Source organism: Chanos chanos, chromosome 6 (assembly GCF_902362185.1).
Source record: "Chanos chanos chromosome 6, fChaCha1.1, whole genome shotgun sequence".
In the NCBI taxonomy this organism is placed as follows: domain Eukaryota; kingdom Metazoa; phylum Chordata; class Actinopteri; order Gonorynchiformes; family Chanidae; genus Chanos; species Chanos chanos.
The window spans coordinates 20142570-20165058 of NC_044500.1; the positions used below are offsets into that span (position 1 = coordinate 20142570).

Here is a 22489-nt window from a genome sequence, read left to right on the forward strand (position 1 = left end):
TGTAGTATAATAAAGTGTTCGCTAAGGCCACATGCCAACTCTATGGAAATGCTCATTAACATTAAAATATGAGTGACATCCTGTTTTGTTTTGTTTTTTTAATAATGTCATCACAAGTTCACAAAACCTATGTGCATGGTGCAAGAAACAAAAGAGTAGGCCCATTTTCTTGTCACTCTACTAACAACACATTTTGCCCTCCACATCTAACTCATTGCTTAATAACAGGCCAAACCAATTCTACTCTCAGTGGCTCTCTGGCGCCCCCTGAAAACTTGAGGATAAAGATCCCTCTAATACGAATGTATTGTTTGTAAATATGATGAACAATTCAAATTAAACTTGATTGGTGTTCGAAATGGAGGGCGATTCTAACAAGCGATTTCAAACCATAAAAGAAATGGTTTGTTGACCATCTTAAGTGTCTACACGATTCAGTGTTTGTTTTGACATTCAGCGCCTTTTTCATTACGCTCAAACAGTAAAAGAATTTTATAATAGTTTGGATGTCACCGTCTACGAGAAAGCGCGTTTCAAAATGAACTTATATCATAATCTAGTCTATTCTCTGTTTACCAATGGCAATAAACTCATTAATGCCGAAAAACTAATGTTTGCATAGTTTACTTTCTAATTGCAAGAAGCGTGACGTAAGTTTAAAAAAAACATTACTAAACACTAAACACTGTGTGCTTACAACAATCTCTGTTGCGTATATGCTTTCGTCTGAAATCTTTACGACGAAATGCTGGAAATGGAAATTTTGTTGAAAGGCAGTCTATTAATCAAACCAGGAACAGGTTAACTAAGTTAATGGGTGAATACCAGAATAATAGCTCCATGATCTCATACGACGTACACAGCTACCTGCCCCCGATCGCGTCGTTTGTTACTACTATATAAATACACCCCTACCATGCACAGGTATTCCATTACACGCCAACACGGACACGAGACCAGAGGTAAAAATCAACATGAAACTGAGGATGCAACTGTAGATTTTTTAATAAACAGATAAGGAAAGACTTCTTAGTGAAAGACGTAGGGATAGTTTAGTATTTAAGTAACTTTATTAATTTCGGTTCTTAAATAGAATAGTTGTTAATAGTTGTTGTCGTTAATTATTGTTATTATGTAAAAAGTTGTTAAGCAAAAAAACAAACCTAAAGCATGAATATAACGTCAGTCTCTTTTTTTTGCTTCTTTTATGTCGTAAGTAACGCAGATCAATGCATGTAGTTTAATTATGTAAATTAACACACACAGCCTATAGATGAATCCGTATTAAACGCATTATATTTCTACACTCAGATATTTAAAGATGGGGAAGAAATTCCAACAGCATGATACAAGCAAGAAACTTTCACATACAGAGGCAGATAAGGTGAGACAATTGGCGTAATTAAGTACAGTGTCAAAGAGTGGATGTGAACACGGCGCCTTTTTCATTTTGTAAAAATCTCTCTCCGTAGGTAAGGAAAACGAGGGGCAGCCGATGTCCATTCTCTATCACTGTGCGAAATCAGCAGGATGGCTCAAGCCACCGAGATACACTGCATCAAAAGGCTGTAAAGGTGTGTTTCTTATTTAGCTGTTTATTAATAATATAGGCCTAATTAATAAAAATGTGTTCCGGTCCAAAAGAAGATGCTCTGCAAAATGTGTAGGCTGTAAAACCAGTGCTGTACATTTGTAGCCTACGTATCTATGTTTGGATATTAGTTAGACTAGCTAATACAATTAGTTATAAATGAGTAATAAAGATACTTTTTTAGATAAAAAGGACCAACGTGACTTGTGTTTGGATTATTAGGCTTATAGTACAACCATATTTGTTGAGTATTAACTGTTAAAAATTTAAAAAATGACATTTCCGAGATAATGACTCCGTTTGCTAATTGTAACTATGTATTAAATTTTAATATAAATAAATTTGCGCCATATATATGCCATCAATTTCAGAGTCAGGCATGCAAATCCAAAGTTTGCGAGGGCTCCATCATGTCGCCAAAGTCGCTTCTGTGTGGTTCTGCAGCTACTCCCTCTGACATAAATGACGTCCTAGGGCAAGCCATTGACTTCATCAACCTGTACTACAAGTCGTTCAAAATGTAGGCTCAACTAGTCATTTGTGAATATGTCTTTTTTCATTGCTTTTTTTGGGAAGTAGAACACACACGCAGGCTTATAAAAAGAAGTCCGTTCCTCAATTAATTATCAGGACTGTTTAAAAATTCTGGTTTCAAGTGAGTTCGCTGGAAATTGCAATACTTACCCTCCCTGGTTTTCCTTACATGCACAACGTTTGTTTGCAGCCAAAGAACTGAAGAGCATCTGGCGCGCATTGAGGAGGTTGCAATAGAAATAGATGCTACGGGGACTTATCATCTCACTGCTGAAGAACTTGCCTTCGGCGCTAAACAAGCCTGGAGAAATGCGCCGAGGTGCATTGGAAGAATACAGTGGTCAAACCTGCAGGTGAGGAACGCTTCAGATGCACTCTAAAACTTCGGGGCATTCGGGAGATGCGCGCTCAGAGCGGTGTTAGCGCATCTTGTAGACAACCATTCACAACTAATTTTGGGATCTTGGATCTCTCACAGATGTTTGACGCCAGAAAATGCAGGACTGCTAAAGAGATGTTCAACTATTTGTGTGATCACATTCGTTTTGCCACAAATGGAGGGAACCTGAGGTTGGTAAATCTCACAAATCAGAAATGATGTGAACAAATCAATTTGGGATTAGTTAAACAATCTAGAGCATGTCTAACAATTAGCGATGACCCTGAATTGATATTTCTAAACTAAATACTAGACTAAAGTTGTGTTTTAAGGATTATAAATGTTACAGTTAACACGATAATGATTTAAATAATGAAACTTATGATTCGAAATTATTATTTAAATTAATCAAAGAATAAGAATACTAATTGAAGCAGCATGTTGCTTCTGTAGTTTTGTTATGTAAGATGAACAGGGAATTATTACATTTTTCATTCTCAGCAACTCTGCTGAGGCTACACATTTTAACTTCATCTACAGCACTCTGATAATCATTAGGCACACTGGCACTTTTCTTTCTTTCTTCATTTCTTTCTTTCTTTCTTTCTTTCTTTCTTTCTTTCTTTCTTTCTTTCAATAAAAACACGCTCATGACGATGATTGCGTTCCGTCTTCAGGTCTGCAATCACCGTCTTTCCTCAGCGGACGGATAGTGAACGCGACTTTCGTATATGGAACGGTCAGTTAATCCGCTATGCGGGCTATCGGATGGCAGACGGACGCGTTCTCGGAGACCCCGCCAGTGTGGACTTTACCGAGGTACACTGCAAAATTATAATAACTGAGTTGTCATATGTGCTTGATTTAGAGTTCATGATTTGTCCTCTTGCATTTGATTTGTCTGTTTTTTTCTGTTTGTTTATTCGTCTTCTTACAGATTTGTATCCAGCTTGGATGGAAACCAAAGTACGGTCGTTTTGACGTGCTCCCCCTGGTATTGCAGGCAAATGGAGAGGACCCAGAATTGTTTGAAATCCCGCCAGAGCTGATTTTGGAGGTTCCCATGGAGCACCCACAGTAAGCATCACAGGTTATGATTGATAGTGGGTTAGATGTGTGTGTGTGTGTGTGTGTGTGAGTGAGAGAGGGTAAACAACATCTGAGTATATGTAAACTTTTCTAGCATATAGAATAACACCGTGAAGTTATGCAAGGAGTAATTAAAGGGAATTTATCTGGTTACATAAATAAGAATGTTTGACGCTGAGTGTGGTGTTACTCTTTACACCCAGACCACCACAGTTCTTCGATATGGGGCTTAGTTGTTATCTGAGTGAACCTACTGACTCTGTAAATAGTGAAATCTCAGTCATTACGCTGTTTCTCAAGAGCTGTCAGCCAAAAAAAAGAAAGAATAAACCCCCATCAAAATTAGACGCCCCTTGGTCAGATCAGGGTTGAGTGGAAAAGCCCATAACAGAATAGAGAACCTGTCTACTTACCCTGTTCTTTGAGCCAAGACATAGCAAATTAGTTTCCCAAACTTGGTCTGAGGAGCTCCACTAGCCAATGAGACTGCTCCATTCCCAAAATACCTCAACTCTTCAGTCTAAAAGGCTGCTTAATTAGATTCCTTGGAGACAATAGGAGTTTGACTGAATCAAGTATACTTGCAGCAGAAGCCCACAGACGTTGGGATGCAATCTAGCAGGAGGCTCTTAGAGATCTATTTTTAACAATGTTGTCTGTACAATTACATATTATATTATATTACATACAGCAGTATTACATATATTTTCTTTGAGTGTAATGAGACATAATTATTTTACAGTTTCTCACATGAATCATTTATCCTTGCATGCCAAGCAACTCAGCATGCTGATAAAGCCAAAGTAAAATAGCTTAGCTTTTTCTGTTGTTTTCTGTGAATGCTTGGAAAAAAAAGCTTTTTTCCCGTCCCATATTACAAAAGACTTGACACAAATTCCATGGCATGTTTCACTCACTGGTACCAGCAACACAATCGCTTTCAATGTATTTGACAGTTTGGTCACGTTTCTTACATTTGCAAGTGTTTTACTGTTATCTAAATTAATTTTTACTGAAAGACCAGCTGATGGTATTACTCTGCTCTCTGTGTGAGGTATGAGTGGTTCAGAGATTTGGGCCTCAGATGGTACGCCTTGCCTGCAGTGTCTAACATGCTACTAGAGATTGGAGGTATCGAATTCCCTGCCTGTCCCTTTAATGGCTGGTACATGGGCACTGAGATTGGAGTTAGGGATTTCTGTGATACCCAGCGCTACAACATTCTGGAGGTACACATCACTTCCCCTGTCACACAGATTTACCATAGCTTGGATCAGAAGTTGGGAAACACTAGTCTTTTTAATGTTGTTGTTGTTGTCATTGTTGTTAATCCCATTCAGGAAGTTGGTCGTCGAATGGGTTTAGAGACACACAAACTGTCTTCACTGTGGAAAGACCAGGCATTGGTAGCCATCAATGTCGCAGTGATTTACAGCTTTCAGGTATGGGTCGTTCTCCATAAACATTTGGCTAAAGTGCATAGATGGAAATGGTTAATAGTTTTGGAAAATTTTCATTGTCCTATTCGTTTGTTGTTCTGGTAATTATGTCTTGACTTTCAAGTCTAATATTTAATCATGCCAATCTAAGAAGACACAGTTCAGTGCAACGGACAGCATAGATGAATATCTAAAGGCTTCATGTGGTCATGAATTTGGGTTGTGACCATCAAAAACTGTGTCAGTGTCAGCTCTGGGGTTTCAACTCCATCAGTTTGTCTGCCGTTCAGTTCTTCGTTTTTCCAAGTCTGTAAAAAGATCTATTGTAATGCAGAAAAATAAGGTCACCATCGCTGATCACCACTCAGCGTCGGAATCCTTCATGAAGTTCATGGAGATGGAGGTGCGCCTGCGAGGAGGCTGCCCAGCTGACTGGGTCTGGTTGGTCCCACCCATGTCTGGTTCCATCACCCCTGTGTTTCACCAGGAAATGGTCAACTACATTCTCTCACCCTTCTTCTACTACCAGGTAGCAATTTAGCATTCACACTATCAACAGCTCTGGAAACCTTGAAAATTAATATGAAACCATGTACTGTGTTTTCTGTGGAGTTCAGCAGGACATTGGCCCAAGTACAGTACACTGTGCTGTGGAGCAGAACTCCCCAGTTAGTTCAGTAACATTAATGTGAGAAATACGATTCTCCATCAGAAATGTTCATACCTGTTCAACCTTAATGTTAATGACCTTAATATTTTCTAGCAAATCCTGTTGTGCAGAACACTTCTCACCCCGAGTATCTGCGTGGAGTTTTAACCTGAGGCATCATTCTGCCATTTTTTTTCTGTTGCAGTCTGACCCCTGGGTTACACATGTTTGGAGAGATGAAAGTAAGAATTGGAAGAGGCAAAGAATAAGCTTCAAAGGATTAGTCTGGTATTGTTATTATTATTATTATTATTATTATTATTATTATTATTATTATTATTATTATTATTACATCAACATTAACTTCTTCCACCACCCATAGTGTTTCCTCTACTGTGTCCCATTCATTTTACTCATTAAAAGTCTCAGTGTTGGATACTGATTCAGGATCAGTTCTCATTTGAAAATCACGCTCCTGTAGGGCGGTCCTCTTCTCTCAAACCCTCACCCATTCGGTCATGGCTAAGAGGGTGAGGTGCACTGTGATTTACGCTACAGAGACTGGAAAATCTCAGACTTTTGCAAAAAAACTCAATTCCATGCTCAACTGTGCCTTCAACTCCAGGGTAAGAGAGAGAGAGACTCCACAATAATCATTTTCACAAGTCTCCAGCATGTGTTGTCACCTTATAAGACAGTTCAGTTACTTTACGTGGATGTTTGTGCTTGCAAATGAGTGAATAAACACTGCGTGTTGAATTTCTCACAGATACTCTGTATGGAGGACTACAGGATCAGTGAACTTGAGAAGGAGAGCCTCCTGATGGTGGTGACAAGTACCTTTGGAGATGGAGACTGCCCAGGAAACGGAGAGGTGTGGACATGCACTACCTCACAAGACTGACCTTACTTTAACCTGCCCAATCTGAAATGTCATTACAGCTATGTAGCTATACCAGCATGTAGAACAGTAGATCACTCTGTCCGACTGCTCCCTTAATTTTTTAGCTGAATCTAGCTCTATCAACTTCTGTCTGCCACCTTTGTCCAAAAGCGATGTTAATGTGACTTGACTGATAAGCACCTTACATTTTTGTGAGTTCAGACCACTTGGTGTCATGAGTTCAATCTTTTTTTTTTTTTTCCATTATAGAGTTTCAAGAAAGAGCTTTTCAACTTGAAGTTCCTCAAGAACAAGCTGAGGTGCCATTAATTTCTATTACCATCACCTCAGCAATGAAATTACATAGTGTTCCAAACCGAATGGCTGACAGCTGTTTTTTGTTTTTTTTATCCTTATTTGAACATGCAGGTACGGTGTTTTTGCCTTGGGCTCTCGCATGTACCCACAGTTCTGTGCCTTTGGCCATGCTGTGGACAAAAAGCTGGCTGAGTTGGGGGCCATGCGTGTGACACCTGTAGGGGAGGGGGACGAACTGAATGGACAAGAGGACGCTTTCTCAGCTTGGGCCTCCACTGCTTTCAGGGTATGCTGGCTTTTTTGGGCGGTTAATTTGAATACGAACTTTCGAAAATCCTTTCTGTTGGAGAAAAATCTTTTGAGATACGAACAAGTTGAAACAAGGGAACATATGAAACCTATTTTTTGTTTGTACGTTTGTTCTTGTTTTTCTGGTTGAAGGATGTGTGTGAGGAGTTCAGTATCCAAGGCCAGCTGTCTGGGGTTGACCGTTACTCGGATTCCTGGGACCCTTCGAGGTACAGAGTGCAGCTTGAGCATGGTACAATGGACCGCATTACAGGTACAGCACAATCTAATATGTGTTTGCATTAAAGCCTAACACAACACAGCAGTCATCACCTGCTGATCACCATACACCCAACACAAAAACTGGAATAAGTACACAAACCTTACTTGTTTGAAAGTGGCAATGGGTGGCAATTTGTTTGCCCTGCTTTGACCTCTGTCAGTATTTAGCATATGCTCTTTTTATGCTATAAACAGTATATTTTAGGCAATACTGAAAGAAAAAAAGGTAGATTTGCCTCTAAGTTCAGAGCTACATTTGATTTTAATGGCAAATATGTGTGATGTGTCTGTTTTCTCTCTCAGCACTTTCTGTGCTCCACTCCAAAAATGTGTTACCACTGAAAATGAAGAGGAGGCAGAATCTACAGAGTCCCCTGTCAAGGTAAAGCTCCATCCACCCAAAAACCTGCTTTACTGCTTTTAAAGAGGAAATTACTCAATGTATTTCAGTCTGCAGAAACCCAAGCAAATGAAAGCTAAAAAGTCTGAAAAAATACTTTCGTCATGCTTTAAAGTATATTTTGCTTTGTTGTTTTTGTTGCTGCTGTTCATTTTGACTGTTCAAACAATGGAACTGCTCGCTGATTCAGTGAGTGAAACAAATGAGGCACTATTGCACTGCTACTAATATAACTATTGCATTATAGCGTAATATTATATAAGGTAGGGTATAATTTATATTATTATACTTTTACTAATATGGTACTATATCATACATATGATTATGTGCCTCAGCAAAGAGGTGTAATGGAATCAAAGTGAAAAGCAATGGAATTTTTTAATAACTGTTTTCTCACTCTATTGTTTGGTTGTTTTAAACTTGGGTCCTGATTGAAATATTCAAAAAAATTTAATTACTATGATTAGAAGTTCCAGGAAACTAAACTGAAAAGTTTCCTTAGGCCTTTTCACAAATGGTTAAACATTATTTTGCATTCACACAAAAGAATGAGATGAGACTCTTTGACAGGACAGCATTCTAATGTGTTGCATTGCTCTCCCTCTTTTCTCCAGACGCTCCACTATACTGGTAGAACTGGAAAAAGATGTAGGTGCAGAGGGCATGAAGTATGCCCCTGGAGATCACGTGGGGGTGTTCCCAGGGAACCCCTCAAACCTGGTTGCTGGGATCCTGAAGCTTCTCCCCAACCGCCTCCCCACAAACCAGAGCCTGCGTCTGGAGGTCCTCACTAACCCCAATTCAGGTGAGTTTCCACTGACCTCCTGTTAAACTACTTAAAAAAGCTACTCAAGCTCTTTGTTCAATGTTAGAGTTCAGTGTTAGGGAGTTATATAAAAAACTGGTCTCCTTTACCTGTCTACATAGCTTCACACCATATAGACCCATTGGCAACCTCTGTAAAACTATGATCAGATTAACAATCACTCTTTATGACTCCAACGATGGAAAATCATGTATAAATGTAACTGGAGAGATGGAATGTAGAAGCACTGAATTTCAAATGGTGTCGGGGGGGGGGGGGGTTATGAAGAAATGTTCTGAGTTTGTGGGGGAAAATAAAGCAAATTTAGCATGGTGTAGTATCTGAAGGATCTGTTTCCCTGTGATCTGTAGATGGGCCAAAGATTTGGCAGACGGATGAGCGTCTCCCAGTGTGCCCCCTGTCCCAGGCTCTCACGTACCTCCTAGATATTACCTCCCCTCCCTCACAAACCCTGCTGAAGAAACTCTCACAGACGGCCACCTCAGAGGAGCACCGGCAGCGTCTCTTAACGCTCGCCACGGTAACCAGACTGATGTCACTCACAGATCATGTGATCACTTGTTTTTCTATCTGAGGTCATGCAGAAAACTCAGCGTGGTGTTTATCTGTGATATTCCCCAGTGGTGGTTATCAGAAAGTCCCTCTGACTCTTGAACAGATTCACGTGCATAAAAAATTAACAGATTAAAAGTACATTTGGAGAAAATACAGGATATAAATCAGACTTTTTCTTTTCTCTCAAATATGAATTCCCTCACAATTATCATACCAGTGTTTTTGCTACAGTGATAAAATGAACCACATCTTCATCTTGTTTTAAGGTGTTTATAACTTAGTGACTAATGTGGTTGATTATGGATGAATAAACAATTATGACCTTTGCTGACAGCTGTGGTTCAAATCAGATGACAGAACCTATTGTTCCTATGAAGAACAGTTCTTCCCAAGTGGTAACAAGGAAAACTTCATGTGGCAACACATTCTCCTGTTGTTCCACAGGACTTCCAGGAATACTCCACATGGAAGGAGTTTCGGAGGCCCACCTTTCTGGAAGTCCTGGAAGAGTTCCCATCCCTGGAGCTCTCTGCGGCATTTCTTCTCAAGCAGCTTCCTCTGCTCAAGCCACGTCTGTACTCCGTCAGCTCCTCCCCTGACCTTCATCCACACGAGCTCCATCTCACTGTGTCTGTGGTGAACTATCGCACTCAAGGTGCAGCAGAACTCAATGTCACCCACAACAGTCTCCTTTTTCCTCCTCTTTGTTTTCTTTTTTTTAAATATTCATTATGATTACTGCCGTTATTAGTAGCAGTAGTAGTGGTAGTAATAGTAGCGGTAGTTTTAGTGGTAGTAAAAATACTCTTAAACTGTTATTGACTTCCTAGTAGTTTGGATTTGGTATGCATCTGGTAGTAAATGATGGCTCTATGAGGATATCTTGACTGTTAATTTAACTTTAACAACCATTGCTAAATCCAAAGCTAATTTTCAACATGTACCTTAAAAGTGATAAGTTAAGGAAATCTGATGTGGAACTTTGTATTATAACCCTTCAAAAATCCCAATGATACACTAAACAACCTAAATATCTAAATAATAAAGCAATGTATGACAGTAATGTTCTGCTTTCAGATGGAAAGGGTCCACTACATAATGGAGTCTGCAGTACATGGCTAAACAACATTAAGGAAGGAGATCTGGTTCCCTGCTTTATTCATGGGTACTGACTACAAATCCCAAAATGCCTTTCAAATAAAAGTCTCTTAAACCTGTTGGTTTTTTGCTGACATTTCTGCACATTCACAGAAATAGTTCAGAAATAGATCTGTGAGCGCAATAGACATGGATGGTGGACGAACATTGCTAAACTGAATTGCTAAATCTGATGGAGCCATTTGTCAGGCCAGAATTATTGGTGTGCAGTTGATTAAAAAAATGGGCAGCACAGTTCTTCATTGATTATAGCATATTTAAAAAAAAAACACAGTTGGAGACATTATTGACACACTCACTAGTATCAAAGTGCAGCTGACTGTTTCCCCTTTCATGGTTCCAGTTCCAGTGGATTCCATCTCCCAGCAGATCCCAGCACTCCCACACTGCTCGTGGGGGCAGGGAGTGGCATCGCTCCCTTTCGTAGCTTCTGGCAGCAGCGATTCCATGACATGAAACAAACAGGTACACTGTTATTAGCATTAGTCAGATATTAGTATATCAGTCAGATAACATGCAAGTACATGGTTGTGATATCACTGTTGTCACAACAGGATTTACAGTTTAAAAATTACCAGTGAAAGACACTTCACATTCTACTTAAAGAAACATCACATTTAAACAAGTACCTTCAGGTTTCAGTGTAACCTGTACACTCATGGAAAGGCATAATGTCTCTCTATTGGATGTGTGTGCGTGCATGTGTGTGTGTGTGTGTATGTTTGTTTGATTGATTTCAGGGTTGACTAGCATTCCAATGACTCTGGTGTTTGGCTGCCGTAACTCAGACATAGACCATCTGTATAAAGAGGAAACTCTGGATATGAGACAGCACGGAGCTGTAAAAAGCATAGTACTGGCTTATTCACGTCAGTCTGTTCACACCAAGGTAAGGTCATCTCCATTTCCTTCAGCTGAGTCAAAAACATTTTTCTTTCCTTGCCCTTTCCTTGACCTACACCATTATGCCAATCAGATCTGTTTCATACAGATCTGGAGTGGCCTACAGAGGAATAGTGTCTCTATTCAGAGGCTCCTGGGCCTGAGTCTCCTTTTCTGTGTTCAGGTTTATGTTCAGGACGTCCTCAGGAAGCAACTGAGTGAGGAAGCTGTGGAGATATTGCACCAGAAGGGAGGACACCTGTATGTGTGTGGAGGCATGAACATGGCCCGCGATGTGGCTCGTACCCTCCAGGAGATCCTGGTCAGTCAGCTTGGAGTTAGTCCTGGTCAGGCTGCAGATTACCTGCAGCAGCTCAAGGTTAATATAATATTCCTCTTTGAAACATTACAGCACACTGACAAATCAAGACTAGAAAAAAGTCTATGCTGAAGCCCACATCTTTGTACCCAGTGAAATCTCATTTTCTCTCTCTCTCTCTCTCTCTCTCTCTCTCTCTCTCTCAACATAGACTGTGATGTAGATTGATCAGTTTGTTTCAAATTTTTCTGATCGTACATGTTCTGTTTTCAGACTGAGAAGAGGTACCATGAGGAGATCTTTGGAACATAGTCAGAGTTATGAGACGGACAGATGTTCAAATGATCAAATGATCAGAATGTCTTTGCATTAAACAAGATCATTGGGTTGATGGAGACATCAGATGGCAGAGAATGAGGAAGCTCAGACTCAGAGAATGAAGTCACAACAGTCCATCACTGAATCCATCACAATCCATCATTTTAAATAACTTTTTAATTAATTTTTTAACGGTTGCTCATTAGGATTTTTCCTGCCTTTGGTGTAAGGTGGTGAGGTGAATCAGGTGGATTTTGAAACTGTCCTATTAACACAGTCAGGAGGAATGTTACACAAAGCCTTAGAAACTTAGAAACTAAAAACTTAGGACCACTTTTATATTATTTATCAAGGCGTGAAAATATATAGGAATGCACTTTAAAAAAAAAAATCACTATGACTATTATGGTTCTATGTAAAAATCACTATCACTATTCTATCTAATAGTCACGTTGACTGCCATGGTTCTATGTAAAAATCACTATCACTATTCTATCTAATAATCACGTTGACTGCTATGGTTCTATGTAAAAATCACTATCACCGTTCTGTCTAAGAATCACTATAACTATTACGGTTTTATGTAAAAATTACTATCACCGTTCTATGTAAACGTCACCATCACTGTAAACATCACGATGCCTGTTCTAGGCCTATATAAAAAAACAAATAAACAAATAACAACAAAAAAACATTGTCTATCACTGTTGTATAAGCACTGATGTGTATTGTCTTAAGTGCCATACTCTGTCTTCTGCGTATTGCAGCATTGTTCGTATTGCTCGTACTGCGTGCTATTCAGCATTTATTGCATGACGTTGTTGAATACTCGATTCTGATTGGTCAATTACGGTATTCTACGATCTGTTATTTCTGTGTAGCGGACCGTTGCTATGGAACTATTTTTAGCGGAAGCAATAAAATCATTTTTTATCAATATTTTGTGTCAAATTATTGATTTCTTTAGTAAGTAGCCGTGTAATAAGCGGTCATTATAGCGAAATAAACCCCTTCAGGGTGATTCAAGACCTTCAAGTGCTGCATGACCCTGTCGGGGTTTATTTCGCGACAATGACCGGCTCGCTGTACATTTTCCCATACATACAACACAATGGTCGATACATATCATGCAGTTGTAGTAAAAAAATATAAAGAATGTGTGTACTAAGATCCTTATATTTCTTTTTTTTTTATTTGAATATATTTCTGCTGAATTTTATTACTCTTGACTGTACCTTTACATATACCATTAAGAACGAGAAAGGCAGCGCTGGATTGGGGGTCACCGCCATTAAGAACGACAAAGTATGATTTTAAAAGTGAAATTCTGTATCGTACTTATAACCATTACCAGCGAATGTCGGTGCCAACTGTAACATGTTTAGGCCTATTAAGTAGTCTAGAATTTGGCACTGCCGTTTAAATGTTTAGAAATTTCCATTCTCCAACGTACTGTATAGCCTAATCAATCAAACAAAACATTTCCTGAGGCACTGCATTGCCACTTAAAAATAATTTTATAGACCTATTGGTATTTTTATGTTTCTATATTTTCTTTATGTTTACATTTTGTAGTAATATTTTAATTCTTGATACTGCACTGCGTTGTACATTTACTATGACAATAAAGGTAGCCTGTTCGTTATACATTTACTTGTTGCCTGTAGGCTATTTCAGTATTCTCCATTAAATTGTTATTATCAAGGTGTATATATAGATTGCAGTATACAAAGATGTGTGTGTGTTCATGGGCCTGTGTGGAGGTGGTGGAAGTAAACTGTTACAACATAAATGCGGTGATGTATTCACTATAATTCCAGGTTCCACTAATTGAAATTAGTTTAATCCATTTAAATGCCAACTGTAACATTTCACACACCATTGTGAACTCAATAACCCAGCTGTCAACTGGAACCAGACCAATACATTCCAGTAGAAATTTCTACTGGTTTTTAAACGGGTTTTTACTGGTGCTCTACCGGATGTCTGCTGGGCATTCCAGTAGAACCAGTTACGAAACCAGTTGAATGTGTTTCAGTTTCCCTATAAAAACCAATAGAAACCAGTTAAAATTATTACTGGTTTTTAAATGGTTTTCTGCTGGTGTTCTACTGGATCTGAACTGGATGTCCACTGGGATTTTCTACTGGATTTGAACTGGAATTTCCACTAGGGATATATATAATACACGTAATATGTCACTTTCTGACAGACGTGACTTGCCCTTGCAGCAGGAATGCCCCCCGCCGCCCATTTATTTATTTATTTATTTATTTATTTATTGGCTGCATTGGGTTCATTTACGTGAATTAATCTTGAATTAGTCTATATCAGTCTGGAATGTTCTTCTCGAATATATCTTTAATCTGAAGACGATATATAATTACTAAATATGCATGTGCAGCTAAAACGTGGCTTATTATGTGCTTCAGCGGATATAACAAAAAACTTTAATTGGATTAAAGTTTTTTTACGTAATTTTCTGTGTGTACTGTGTTGCTTTTGCCATTGACGTGTTACGTATTCGAAGTTACGATTGTACGGTTTGTCTTCAAAGGCTTCCCATAGCTGGTGTCATAAACCGGAAGTGTTCGACTATGCTGTAGTGAGCGACAACATGTTCACACTCACTGCCACAGGTGATCTGTAAATAGGTACATGATATTCATTTAATCAGTAAATAAAGGGATTAAACAATAAATCATATAAAAGTACAATGGCAGGAAGTCGGCTTGAGAAGTTTGGCACTGTCTTCACACGGTAAGTACCAGCCTATAACCATCCGACCTTGTATAAGTAGAGGTTACGATTCCCTTTCTTAATGGTGTAGACATACTGCCCGTTTACCACTACCGTGAAGGCACTGCTCTGTTTTTGCTTTACATGTCTGTTGAGTGTGACGGCATTTTTTTTTTACATCCATATACTTTTGCATGGTTCCCTTAGGGTTAGAGATCTCATGCGTGCTGGGGTTATCAAACAATCCGAAAAACCCGTGTGGTTCGACGTGTATGCTGCTTTCCCTCCCAAGAGAGATCCTTTGTATGTCAAGCCCGCAAGAGAATTACGAGGGAAAAGAAGTCGTGAAGACGTTGTCCCCGACATTTTCTACAAGGAGGATGACATACGAGCGTAAGAGAACGTGTATTAATATTCAACGCGTAAATCAGCGTTACAGAGTTAACCACAATTAAAACTGTCATAGCTGGTTCTGCTTTTATTCCGCAGGCTGTACGTGCAAGGCTAGAGGTCTTGCATGATGTTCAGAAAATCAAGCTGAGTTCCGTTAAAACGCAGGGCTAGCTCTGTTAGTCCGCAATACATCACGATTTTAATGCTTGTTCCAGTTTCAGCGTCGACAGAGAAATCATACAGCTGGAGTCACCCACTCTTATTCAAAGTTATGCTCTCAAATGAATCGTTTTATGGATTGTTTTTGCTGTAATGTCCTGTACAACATTGTTGTTCGTGGCCGTGGTTCGTTCTGTTAATTTAATCGTGCTACCGTTTCAGAAAATTCTTTGAGGTGTATGGAAACGGACCCAGGGCTTTCGATCTATCCAAAGCCAACTTTGTTTCAACATGTCAGAGGTAGGACGAGGTATATGTGGTACACTCCCGTCCGTCAAATGTAATGTTTTTAATGTTTAATATATTCAAGTTGTTTCCGCATAACCAAATTTAAAATCAGTCTTGGACATTCAGACTCTAAAATTTCAGTTATGACCTGCTGAAAATACAAACAGAAAAGGTGACATTTGTATGGCTTTTAAGTAATATGTGACTTAAAAAAAATTATTATTTTTTTAATTGATTGACTAGAACCGGTTCCTTTTGAGATGTTTACTCTTCCGAGGTAAGACGATGTTTTATTTATTCTGCAGGTTTGTGGAGAAATACAGTGAGCTGGAGAGTAGGGGTGATGTAGAGAAGGAGGTGTTGTTTCATGAAACAGCCAAAGCACTCCTTGCAGAGGGGATTGTGTTGAGGAGAAGGGGAGGGCCCATGGTGAGTATGCCCCGCCCCCTTGCCAAGCACATGTATTCACAATGAGCCCCTATCACTTAGCAGTTTCATAAATATGTTACTGGCTTGAAGTGGTATACCTTATTTCCCTACAGAAGGAATTTAACAACATTTAAGCGTGCCAATAAGATGCGTTACTGAAAGAGCGCCATCGTGATATAGCTTATATCCCAGATGGAAGAAATTTGTTTTGTATAGGCATAGCAGCAGCATCCAAATTTATGCCTGAAATTTCTTTGTGTTTCAGCACTTACAACCTCTTGTGATATCCCATACCAAATATGTAACTACACCTGGGACTATCAAGTCAAACTGATAGACCCAGGTGTAGTTACAAAATTGTTATGTTGTATTGGTTAAAACTATGTAAACATTGTTGTAGCTCAGACCCGGGAACACAGTGTTTTAAGAACAGCGTGCTCAGTGCAGTACCTGACTAATGTTAGTCCAGTACTTCATGAAAGACAAATGTAACTAAAGGTATCTTGGCAGCCATATTATTGAAAACACAACTGGATGAAATACTTAGTAACATACATAAAAAATCAACATCACCTGCTGCAGCAAACAAAAAACCTTTCAGAAGCTAAGGGACCTAAGAGCTGACCATCTCTCTTTTTGACAGTTTATTGTCAATGTATTAACAATGTACTGACAGCTTATCGTAAGTCTAACCTAAGGGTCTGAAATATGGGTTCATTTTAGCTCTTTCCTAGGTGTTTGTTGTGTGGTTTTTGGTTTGCTTTAATATTTTTTGATATTTGTTTTGTCTATTGTATTTATATTTAAAAAATGCTATTTTTCTGGAATGACTTAAAATTCCCTTCAAAGCCAGACAAGCTTGATGTTCCCTTATTATAGTGGATGTTTCAGTATCGAATTCCTAAATAAATCTCTGTTTAAATTGTGAATTAAAAACAACAAAGAACTCTCTCTATAGAGTGGTAGGTCTTCATTGACATTCATTATCTGGTTGATACAGTTCTTATTTGTTTTCTCAGTAGGTCAAGCAAAGCAGTATCTTTTAATACTGTTCCTTAAAACAGGATTTAAAGCTGTCAATCCACAGAAGGGTTATATTCATAAACCCTCTCAATTTCAGAATGTTAACAACAGAATACATTGCTAAACAATTTATTCTGAGAACAGCCTAACCCAAAAAATTCTGCCAAATGAGTAATGACAAGGAGGTCTTTGGGGAAAATGTGCTCTTCCATAAATTCCCTCAACAGAAGCTGCACCTGAGAGAATGTCTGTCTACCTCTTCACCTGCAGGTGGCGACAGAGCTCCGGGACCCTGTTCTGGACATGAAATTGACTGACATGCTGGCAGAGCAGCAGAAGGACAGCGCAGATGAGACACAGGGAGAACAGACACAAACACAGACCACAGAAAACCAGATGTCTCCATAGCCCTACAAAATACAGGGATACCTCACCCACAGCTGCGGTAACCCCCTACGACTAAGGGTCCCAGTTACATCCTCACACATACCAGGTCTCTAAATATGCTGAAGTACTTCCACTTGAGTCTCAGTCGTGTTGTACTGTTTAGCTAGGACACCACCAGGTTAGGATAGCATAACAGGACCAGCCTTCGGTGTAAAAAAAAAAAAAAAAGAAAAGAGAAAAAAAAATCAATGAAAAGGAACAAAAGCTGTACAGATTGCCGTACCAGATGTTTGAGTTAGTCATTAGCATATGACTCATTTTGTTGTGCATTTTCATCAGAGGCTTTGTAAATAAATGGGGCTGATCTTTCTCTCTCTTTCAGACACATCCTCCTTTTTTCCATATCCTCAAATCTTCCCTTCTCCGTATCTTAATACAGTCATTAACTTATGAGACATAAAAACATGTTTTTAGAACTTGTCTACTGCTATATCAAGGCTGTTTGTCCCAGGGAAGGCCTGTACTGTACTATTCAATAAAGGCCCGTACTGTTCTATTCAATAAAGAAATCTGTTCAAGTGTTCCATATTGATGCTGCCTCTCATCTCTCCTCTCATAAAACCTTCGTTTGCAGGAGTGTGTTTAATTCTTTAGGTCAACAGGGAATCAAGAATTGTTAATGACCCTTCAAAACACATGAATCTTTTTCATCCTGGAAAGAATATCAAGCCATTTTCTCATTTGATGACGCTGCAAAAGAAACGACCCTTTTATTATAGTTATTGCTTTTACAGTGGGTGCGATTTTTGATGTTTGCGCGCCACTCTAGCATTTGATAGTCTCTTGCCTCTGCGTAAGAGCAGCATCCTTCAATTGTATGAATCTGAACGTTTGAACGAGGACCAACAGACAAAGATGTTTTGATTCTCAGGAAAAGAAAACAAGTGCATTGTGAACCACAGTGAACTGCTGAGTAGAAAATGGACCATGTCAGCATGGGAACATGGTGCTGGAAAAGGAAATAAAGAGAGCCTGTTAAGAGAAGCACCAGGTATAATATGCCAGTCAAAATACCCACTTTTCTACAACCACAAACCCACAGACCGTAATTGCATTCTCTTTTTGCTTTTTTGTGCAAGTGCACCATTCTTTGGGAATGCACTTTCTCATATGAGCTTTGTAGTGAAACACTGTCAGTATTTCAGAAATCCTCTGCCGTGGTCAAGGCTGCATTGATTGTGTAAAGGATACAGTCTACAAATAGAGAAATGAACATTCCTAGATATTCTTTGCCATTTGACTGTTGAGTAGGTTTTCCTAATAGATTCTAGATTGCAGCGTCCTGAAATACAGTTTAGAACACCGTGTGATTGCTGGTTTCATTTTTACCCTGGTCTCATTTGTATTACCGTGCTATTGAACACCAGTGCCGTTTGTTGATGAAATGTTCTTAAACAATGGCATGTTTGAGCCCTTACAGTGTGTTGAGACGTCTATCATTTAGCTGACTTGTCTTTTTTTTTTTTCGGCCGGGGGGGGCTTCAATGCAATAGTACGTCAATGTTTAACAAATTCCATTGACTGAATGGCTAAATGTAAACACATAACAGGCATAATATATGCTTCCCTTTAAGTGTTATTTCTCCAGCACCTAATAATATAACACGGTGGCTTTATGAAGTCAGTGTATGTGACAGTGTAAGTATTTAAGTTAGGCGTTGGGGCGTTTTGGATATGGACAATGGTATGCAAAGGTGTGGAGCATTGACAAAAGCTGAAAACACTGACAAAAGGCTGTAAATAAGGTGATGAGTCTATGTGCAGGTCCTGTTCCCTGCAGAGTGTTTTGGCATGTTGAGGGGCAGCTGTAAGGAGACCAAAAAAGCCCATCACACATCTCCTTTCCCACAGTATGGATTTCATAACAGTCTTTAGCTCTCTGTGCTGATGTCTCCAACCCTGTGTTCACCGTTTTGCCACACACTGCATGGGAATGAGCAGATATCATGGTGTTGGTATACATGTTTTCAGCAATTTAGGTGCAATAGCAGTGTGTGTGTGTGTTTCCCCATTAGATTATGGAACAAAATCTTTTCTGTAACTAAAAGAAGTTAGCCTTAGTCTCAGTGGTATTCTACTGGATTTGTATCTTAGCACAGACCAGGCAAACCTGTGTTACCTGCATCATAGGTTTTTTTTTTTGGCGCAGACACTCAGTATTTTCCAGTCTGTTCAAATCCACTATTACCCTTTTCTGCTGGACCCTTGCCAGAGACTCAAAATTTAAATGTTTCCACAGGAGCAAGGGTTGCAATGTAACTTATCAAAATGCTGTTCTCTTTCCCCACTTGAATAGAGCAAAGCTCATAGATAATATCATATCTGGCGTGTCAGTTTTGTCAGACTACTGAAGAATTTTCAGCCAAAAATATCAAAAGATGCATCAGGTCAGCACTAAGAGAAAAACCTGGCGTCCAATCAGAATCAATTTACCGCTGTTTCAGCAGAGAACTTCTGCCTAGACTTCATGTCATCAGCTAATTCCCAGGGAACCGTATTGCACATTAAATTATATTAACTACTCTGCAATTAGAATCTCATTGTTTTAATTTCCAATCATGTCTGGTAATTGTTGACCTTAGAATGTAATATTGTGTGACTCATAAGCAATTAACATAGAAAAAAGATGCTGTTGGTTGTGGTGCTGAACTTAAAAAGGGATATTGTTGTAACCACAAGCTGAAACATATTGTAAAATACATGGGGGTGGGGGCTAAATAACACGTTGGGGTTGTGCTAATACACAGGCACTGCACAGAGTAAACTCTTACAGAACTTATAACATATTCAATACCATTTGAGTTCAAATGCTTCCGAAAGCCGCAAAGCGACTCGTCCAAACTTCGACAAAGGCGCAAGAGGTAGGCTACTAAGCCATTTCCTCTTTAAGTATAATAAGAGTGCAGTCCCTTCTCGACATTCTATGCAAACATCTATTTTTTCTCTCTCAAAGACTTCGAACAAGCTTGATTAAACTGAGAAAATAAAGAATGAATAGTCCTTTTGAGTTGCAGATTTTTCAATGGAGACATATTTTCAGTATTCATATATCCAACACAATGCATTGTGAATTGAATTTTTTCGTGCCGAGCGAGTGGAAATTCTCAGACTCTTTCTTGTCGCAAAGAAATCTCATCTCTGTGTTAAACAGTCTCCGTCTGAAAGAGCCTTAATTGTTTTCTTCTCTCTTCTTCTATTGTATGCGATAATGTGTAATCTGTCAGTCATTCAGATTGACAGCTTTACTGCAGTTCATAAGGCAATGGCTGGTACTGATTCCGAGGGTACTTTCGCTCGCGCGATCACATTCGCGAGCCGTTCTTATCTTGAACTCTGGCATTATCTTCCGCACTTGCAGAAAAGTCGTGCAGTTTGAGAACTGGATATATAAATTTTATTCAATGCACAAGTGCACATAGAATAAAACGATGTGGAAACGATCATTTAGCTGGCAGTCCATGTCTTAAATTTGTTGATGATACAGTATTGTTGTATTGTTACACTTTCTATTGCTCGTATAAAGCTAATGTCAAACTGCAGTTGTATCGCCCGTAGTGATAATTACTGTGGTGTGGCTCAGTGATAATTGCTTACTATAATTACTGAGGTGATAACGGAACGCGATCAATCAAAACCGGCCCTCACATTGTTATTACATTTTTGATATTTCCGCACACTGGTGTCAGACTGTGTTGACTATCAATAATGAGATATCGATTGGCTGGGAAATGTCATTGTTGAGTGATAGCCTGAGGCCATTGGTCTTGCCGTCGGGAAGGTGCAGTTCTTTATTCAGCCACGAGGTGACACTGCTGTGCCATTCGTTTCTTGCGGACCAAACTGCTAATGTAACAGCATACAGCACGGTGCAATGAATAGCAGGGGTTGACGCTAAGTATAAAAATTTAAATGCACCTTTGTTTGCTTTGTTACTTTAGTGTTTTAACGCATTTTCGGTACTTTCTCTTTATCGACATATTTAGTTTTTAACATTCACTAAAGTTCACTAAATCACTCACTGAGGTTCCGTTTTGGCATACGGTACTTCAGATTCCATGGCATACAATTTATTTATTTATTTATCATTTTATTTGATCTTATTTTATTTTATTTTAAACAGACTCTGAGAAATATTGAGTCAAACGTTTAACATTCTCAAAAAATAACTTGAAAAGTAAAGATAAAAGTATGCTTAAAATTTGCTTAAATACTAAAGTGAACAGAACTGCGCTTAAGCATGTATATTCAGTGCCCATAACTGACAAGTTATAACTGAGATTAGTGATAATGTAATGAAGGACTGAACTGTTGCATTGTTACTGTCTGAACCTGAGCTTCAGAACATGCACAGACAACTAAACTTTACACATACATCTGTATTCCAGTATATTTATAGTAGATTCTATATTCTAGCTGTACTATCCTATAAATGTCAGGTGTGGTTATTTGTTGTGTGAGAAAGTGGGCATATCTGCTGTGTTTGTGTGTGAGAGTGAATGTGCAGCTTTACTCCAGCCTGTTGGTTGAGTGTGGAACCTGACATGCAATAGAGGAGCCTTGGGTACTGGAGACCCAGATACAGTCAAAATTAGAGCATTGGAGGCATGAGAGCTGTGAATCCAGCTGAGCATGATGGAGGGAGGGTAGGGGATGAATGAGTGTGTCTGAAGGGCCACATCTCCCGAGCGATGATGCTCATCCAAACAAAAAACTCCAATCAAAATGATCCAGAGACTGTATAGCTGCGTCCCCATGATAATCAAGGAAGTCCAGTTGTCACACAGAGAGCGAGATAGCCTGCCCTGCGTCCTCCACTATGCACCTTTGACCTTTTTAAAACCCAGTCCTGAGAAAAGGACATCAGATGAAGCCAATAAACATGGAGGTTAAGGAGATGTTAATGTAAGCCTGATTTGCACCTGTGCCACACACGGATAATGATAAAACCTCACTATAGCGACACACCAATGAAGAGCTTCAGTCACAACATAAGGAAGCCATGTGCTGTACAAGTTTATCTGTTTATTTGGGTTTGAAGAGCACTTCAGATACAAACATTTCACAAAGAAGGAATTTTAAATCCATTCCTTTCCAGAGTCTT

At 39.1% G+C, this 22489-nt stretch overlaps 2 protein-coding genes across 2 annotated transcripts; both read left to right on the top strand.

The window, feature by feature from the left end:
* Nucleotides 1-1321: 1321 nt before the first annotated feature.
* On the top strand, nucleotides 1322-11904 carry nos2b (nitric oxide synthase 2b, inducible). Its single transcript, XM_030776363.1, has 25 exons — nucleotides 1322-1384; nucleotides 1473-1574; nucleotides 1963-2111; nucleotides 2316-2478; nucleotides 2604-2695; nucleotides 3182-3323; nucleotides 3442-3581; nucleotides 4648-4822; nucleotides 4934-5035; nucleotides 5367-5561; nucleotides 5887-5969; nucleotides 6163-6307; nucleotides 6451-6555; nucleotides 6835-6884; nucleotides 6994-7168; nucleotides 7324-7444; nucleotides 7756-7834; nucleotides 8467-8657; nucleotides 9029-9198; nucleotides 9678-9888; nucleotides 10311-10398; nucleotides 10735-10856; nucleotides 11132-11280; nucleotides 11458-11652; nucleotides 11866-11904. The coding sequence occupies exons 1-25, from the start codon at nucleotides 1322-1324 to the stop codon at nucleotides 11902-11904; spliced, it is 3246 nt and encodes a 1081-aa protein (XP_030632223.1).
* Nucleotides 11905-14527: 2623 nt separating this feature from the next.
* On the top strand, nucleotides 14528-17867 carry mrps23 (mitochondrial ribosomal protein S23). Its single transcript, XM_030777513.1, has 5 exons — nucleotides 14528-14670; nucleotides 14857-15042; nucleotides 15424-15501; nucleotides 15795-15918; nucleotides 17212-17867. The coding sequence occupies exons 1-5, from the start codon at nucleotides 14627-14629 to the stop codon at nucleotides 17347-17349; spliced, it is 570 nt and encodes a 189-aa protein (XP_030633373.1). The 5' UTR covers nucleotides 14528-14626; the 3' UTR covers nucleotides 17350-17867.
* Nucleotides 17868-22489: the final 4622 nt, after the last annotated feature.

Excerpts from the sequence above, each read along its gene's own strand:
- mrps23 (XM_030777513.1), top strand. The coding sequence starts at position 14,627 with ATGGCAGGAAGTCGGCTTGAGAAGTTTGGCACTGTCTTCACACG. Across the intron at positions 15,502-15,794 it reads TTTGTTTCAACATGTCAGAG|GTTTGTGGAGAAATACAGTG; the intron begins GTAGGACGAGGT and ends TTTATTCTGCAG. Across the intron at positions 15,919-17,211 it reads GGAGAAGGGGAGGGCCCATG|GTGGCGACAGAGCTCCGGGA; the intron begins GTGAGTATGCCC and ends CTTCACCTGCAG.
- nos2b (XM_030776363.1), top strand. The coding sequence starts at position 1,322 with ATGGGGAAGAAATTCCAACAGCATGATACAAGCAAGAAACTTTCACAT. Across the intron at positions 1,385-1,472 it reads CACATACAGAGGCAGATAAG|GTAAGGAAAACGAGGGGCAG; the intron begins GTGAGACAATTG and ends CTCTCTCCGTAG. Across the intron at positions 7,835-8,466 it reads CTACAGAGTCCCCTGTCAAG|ACGCTCCACTATACTGGTAG; the intron begins GTAAAGCTCCAT and ends TCTTTTCTCCAG.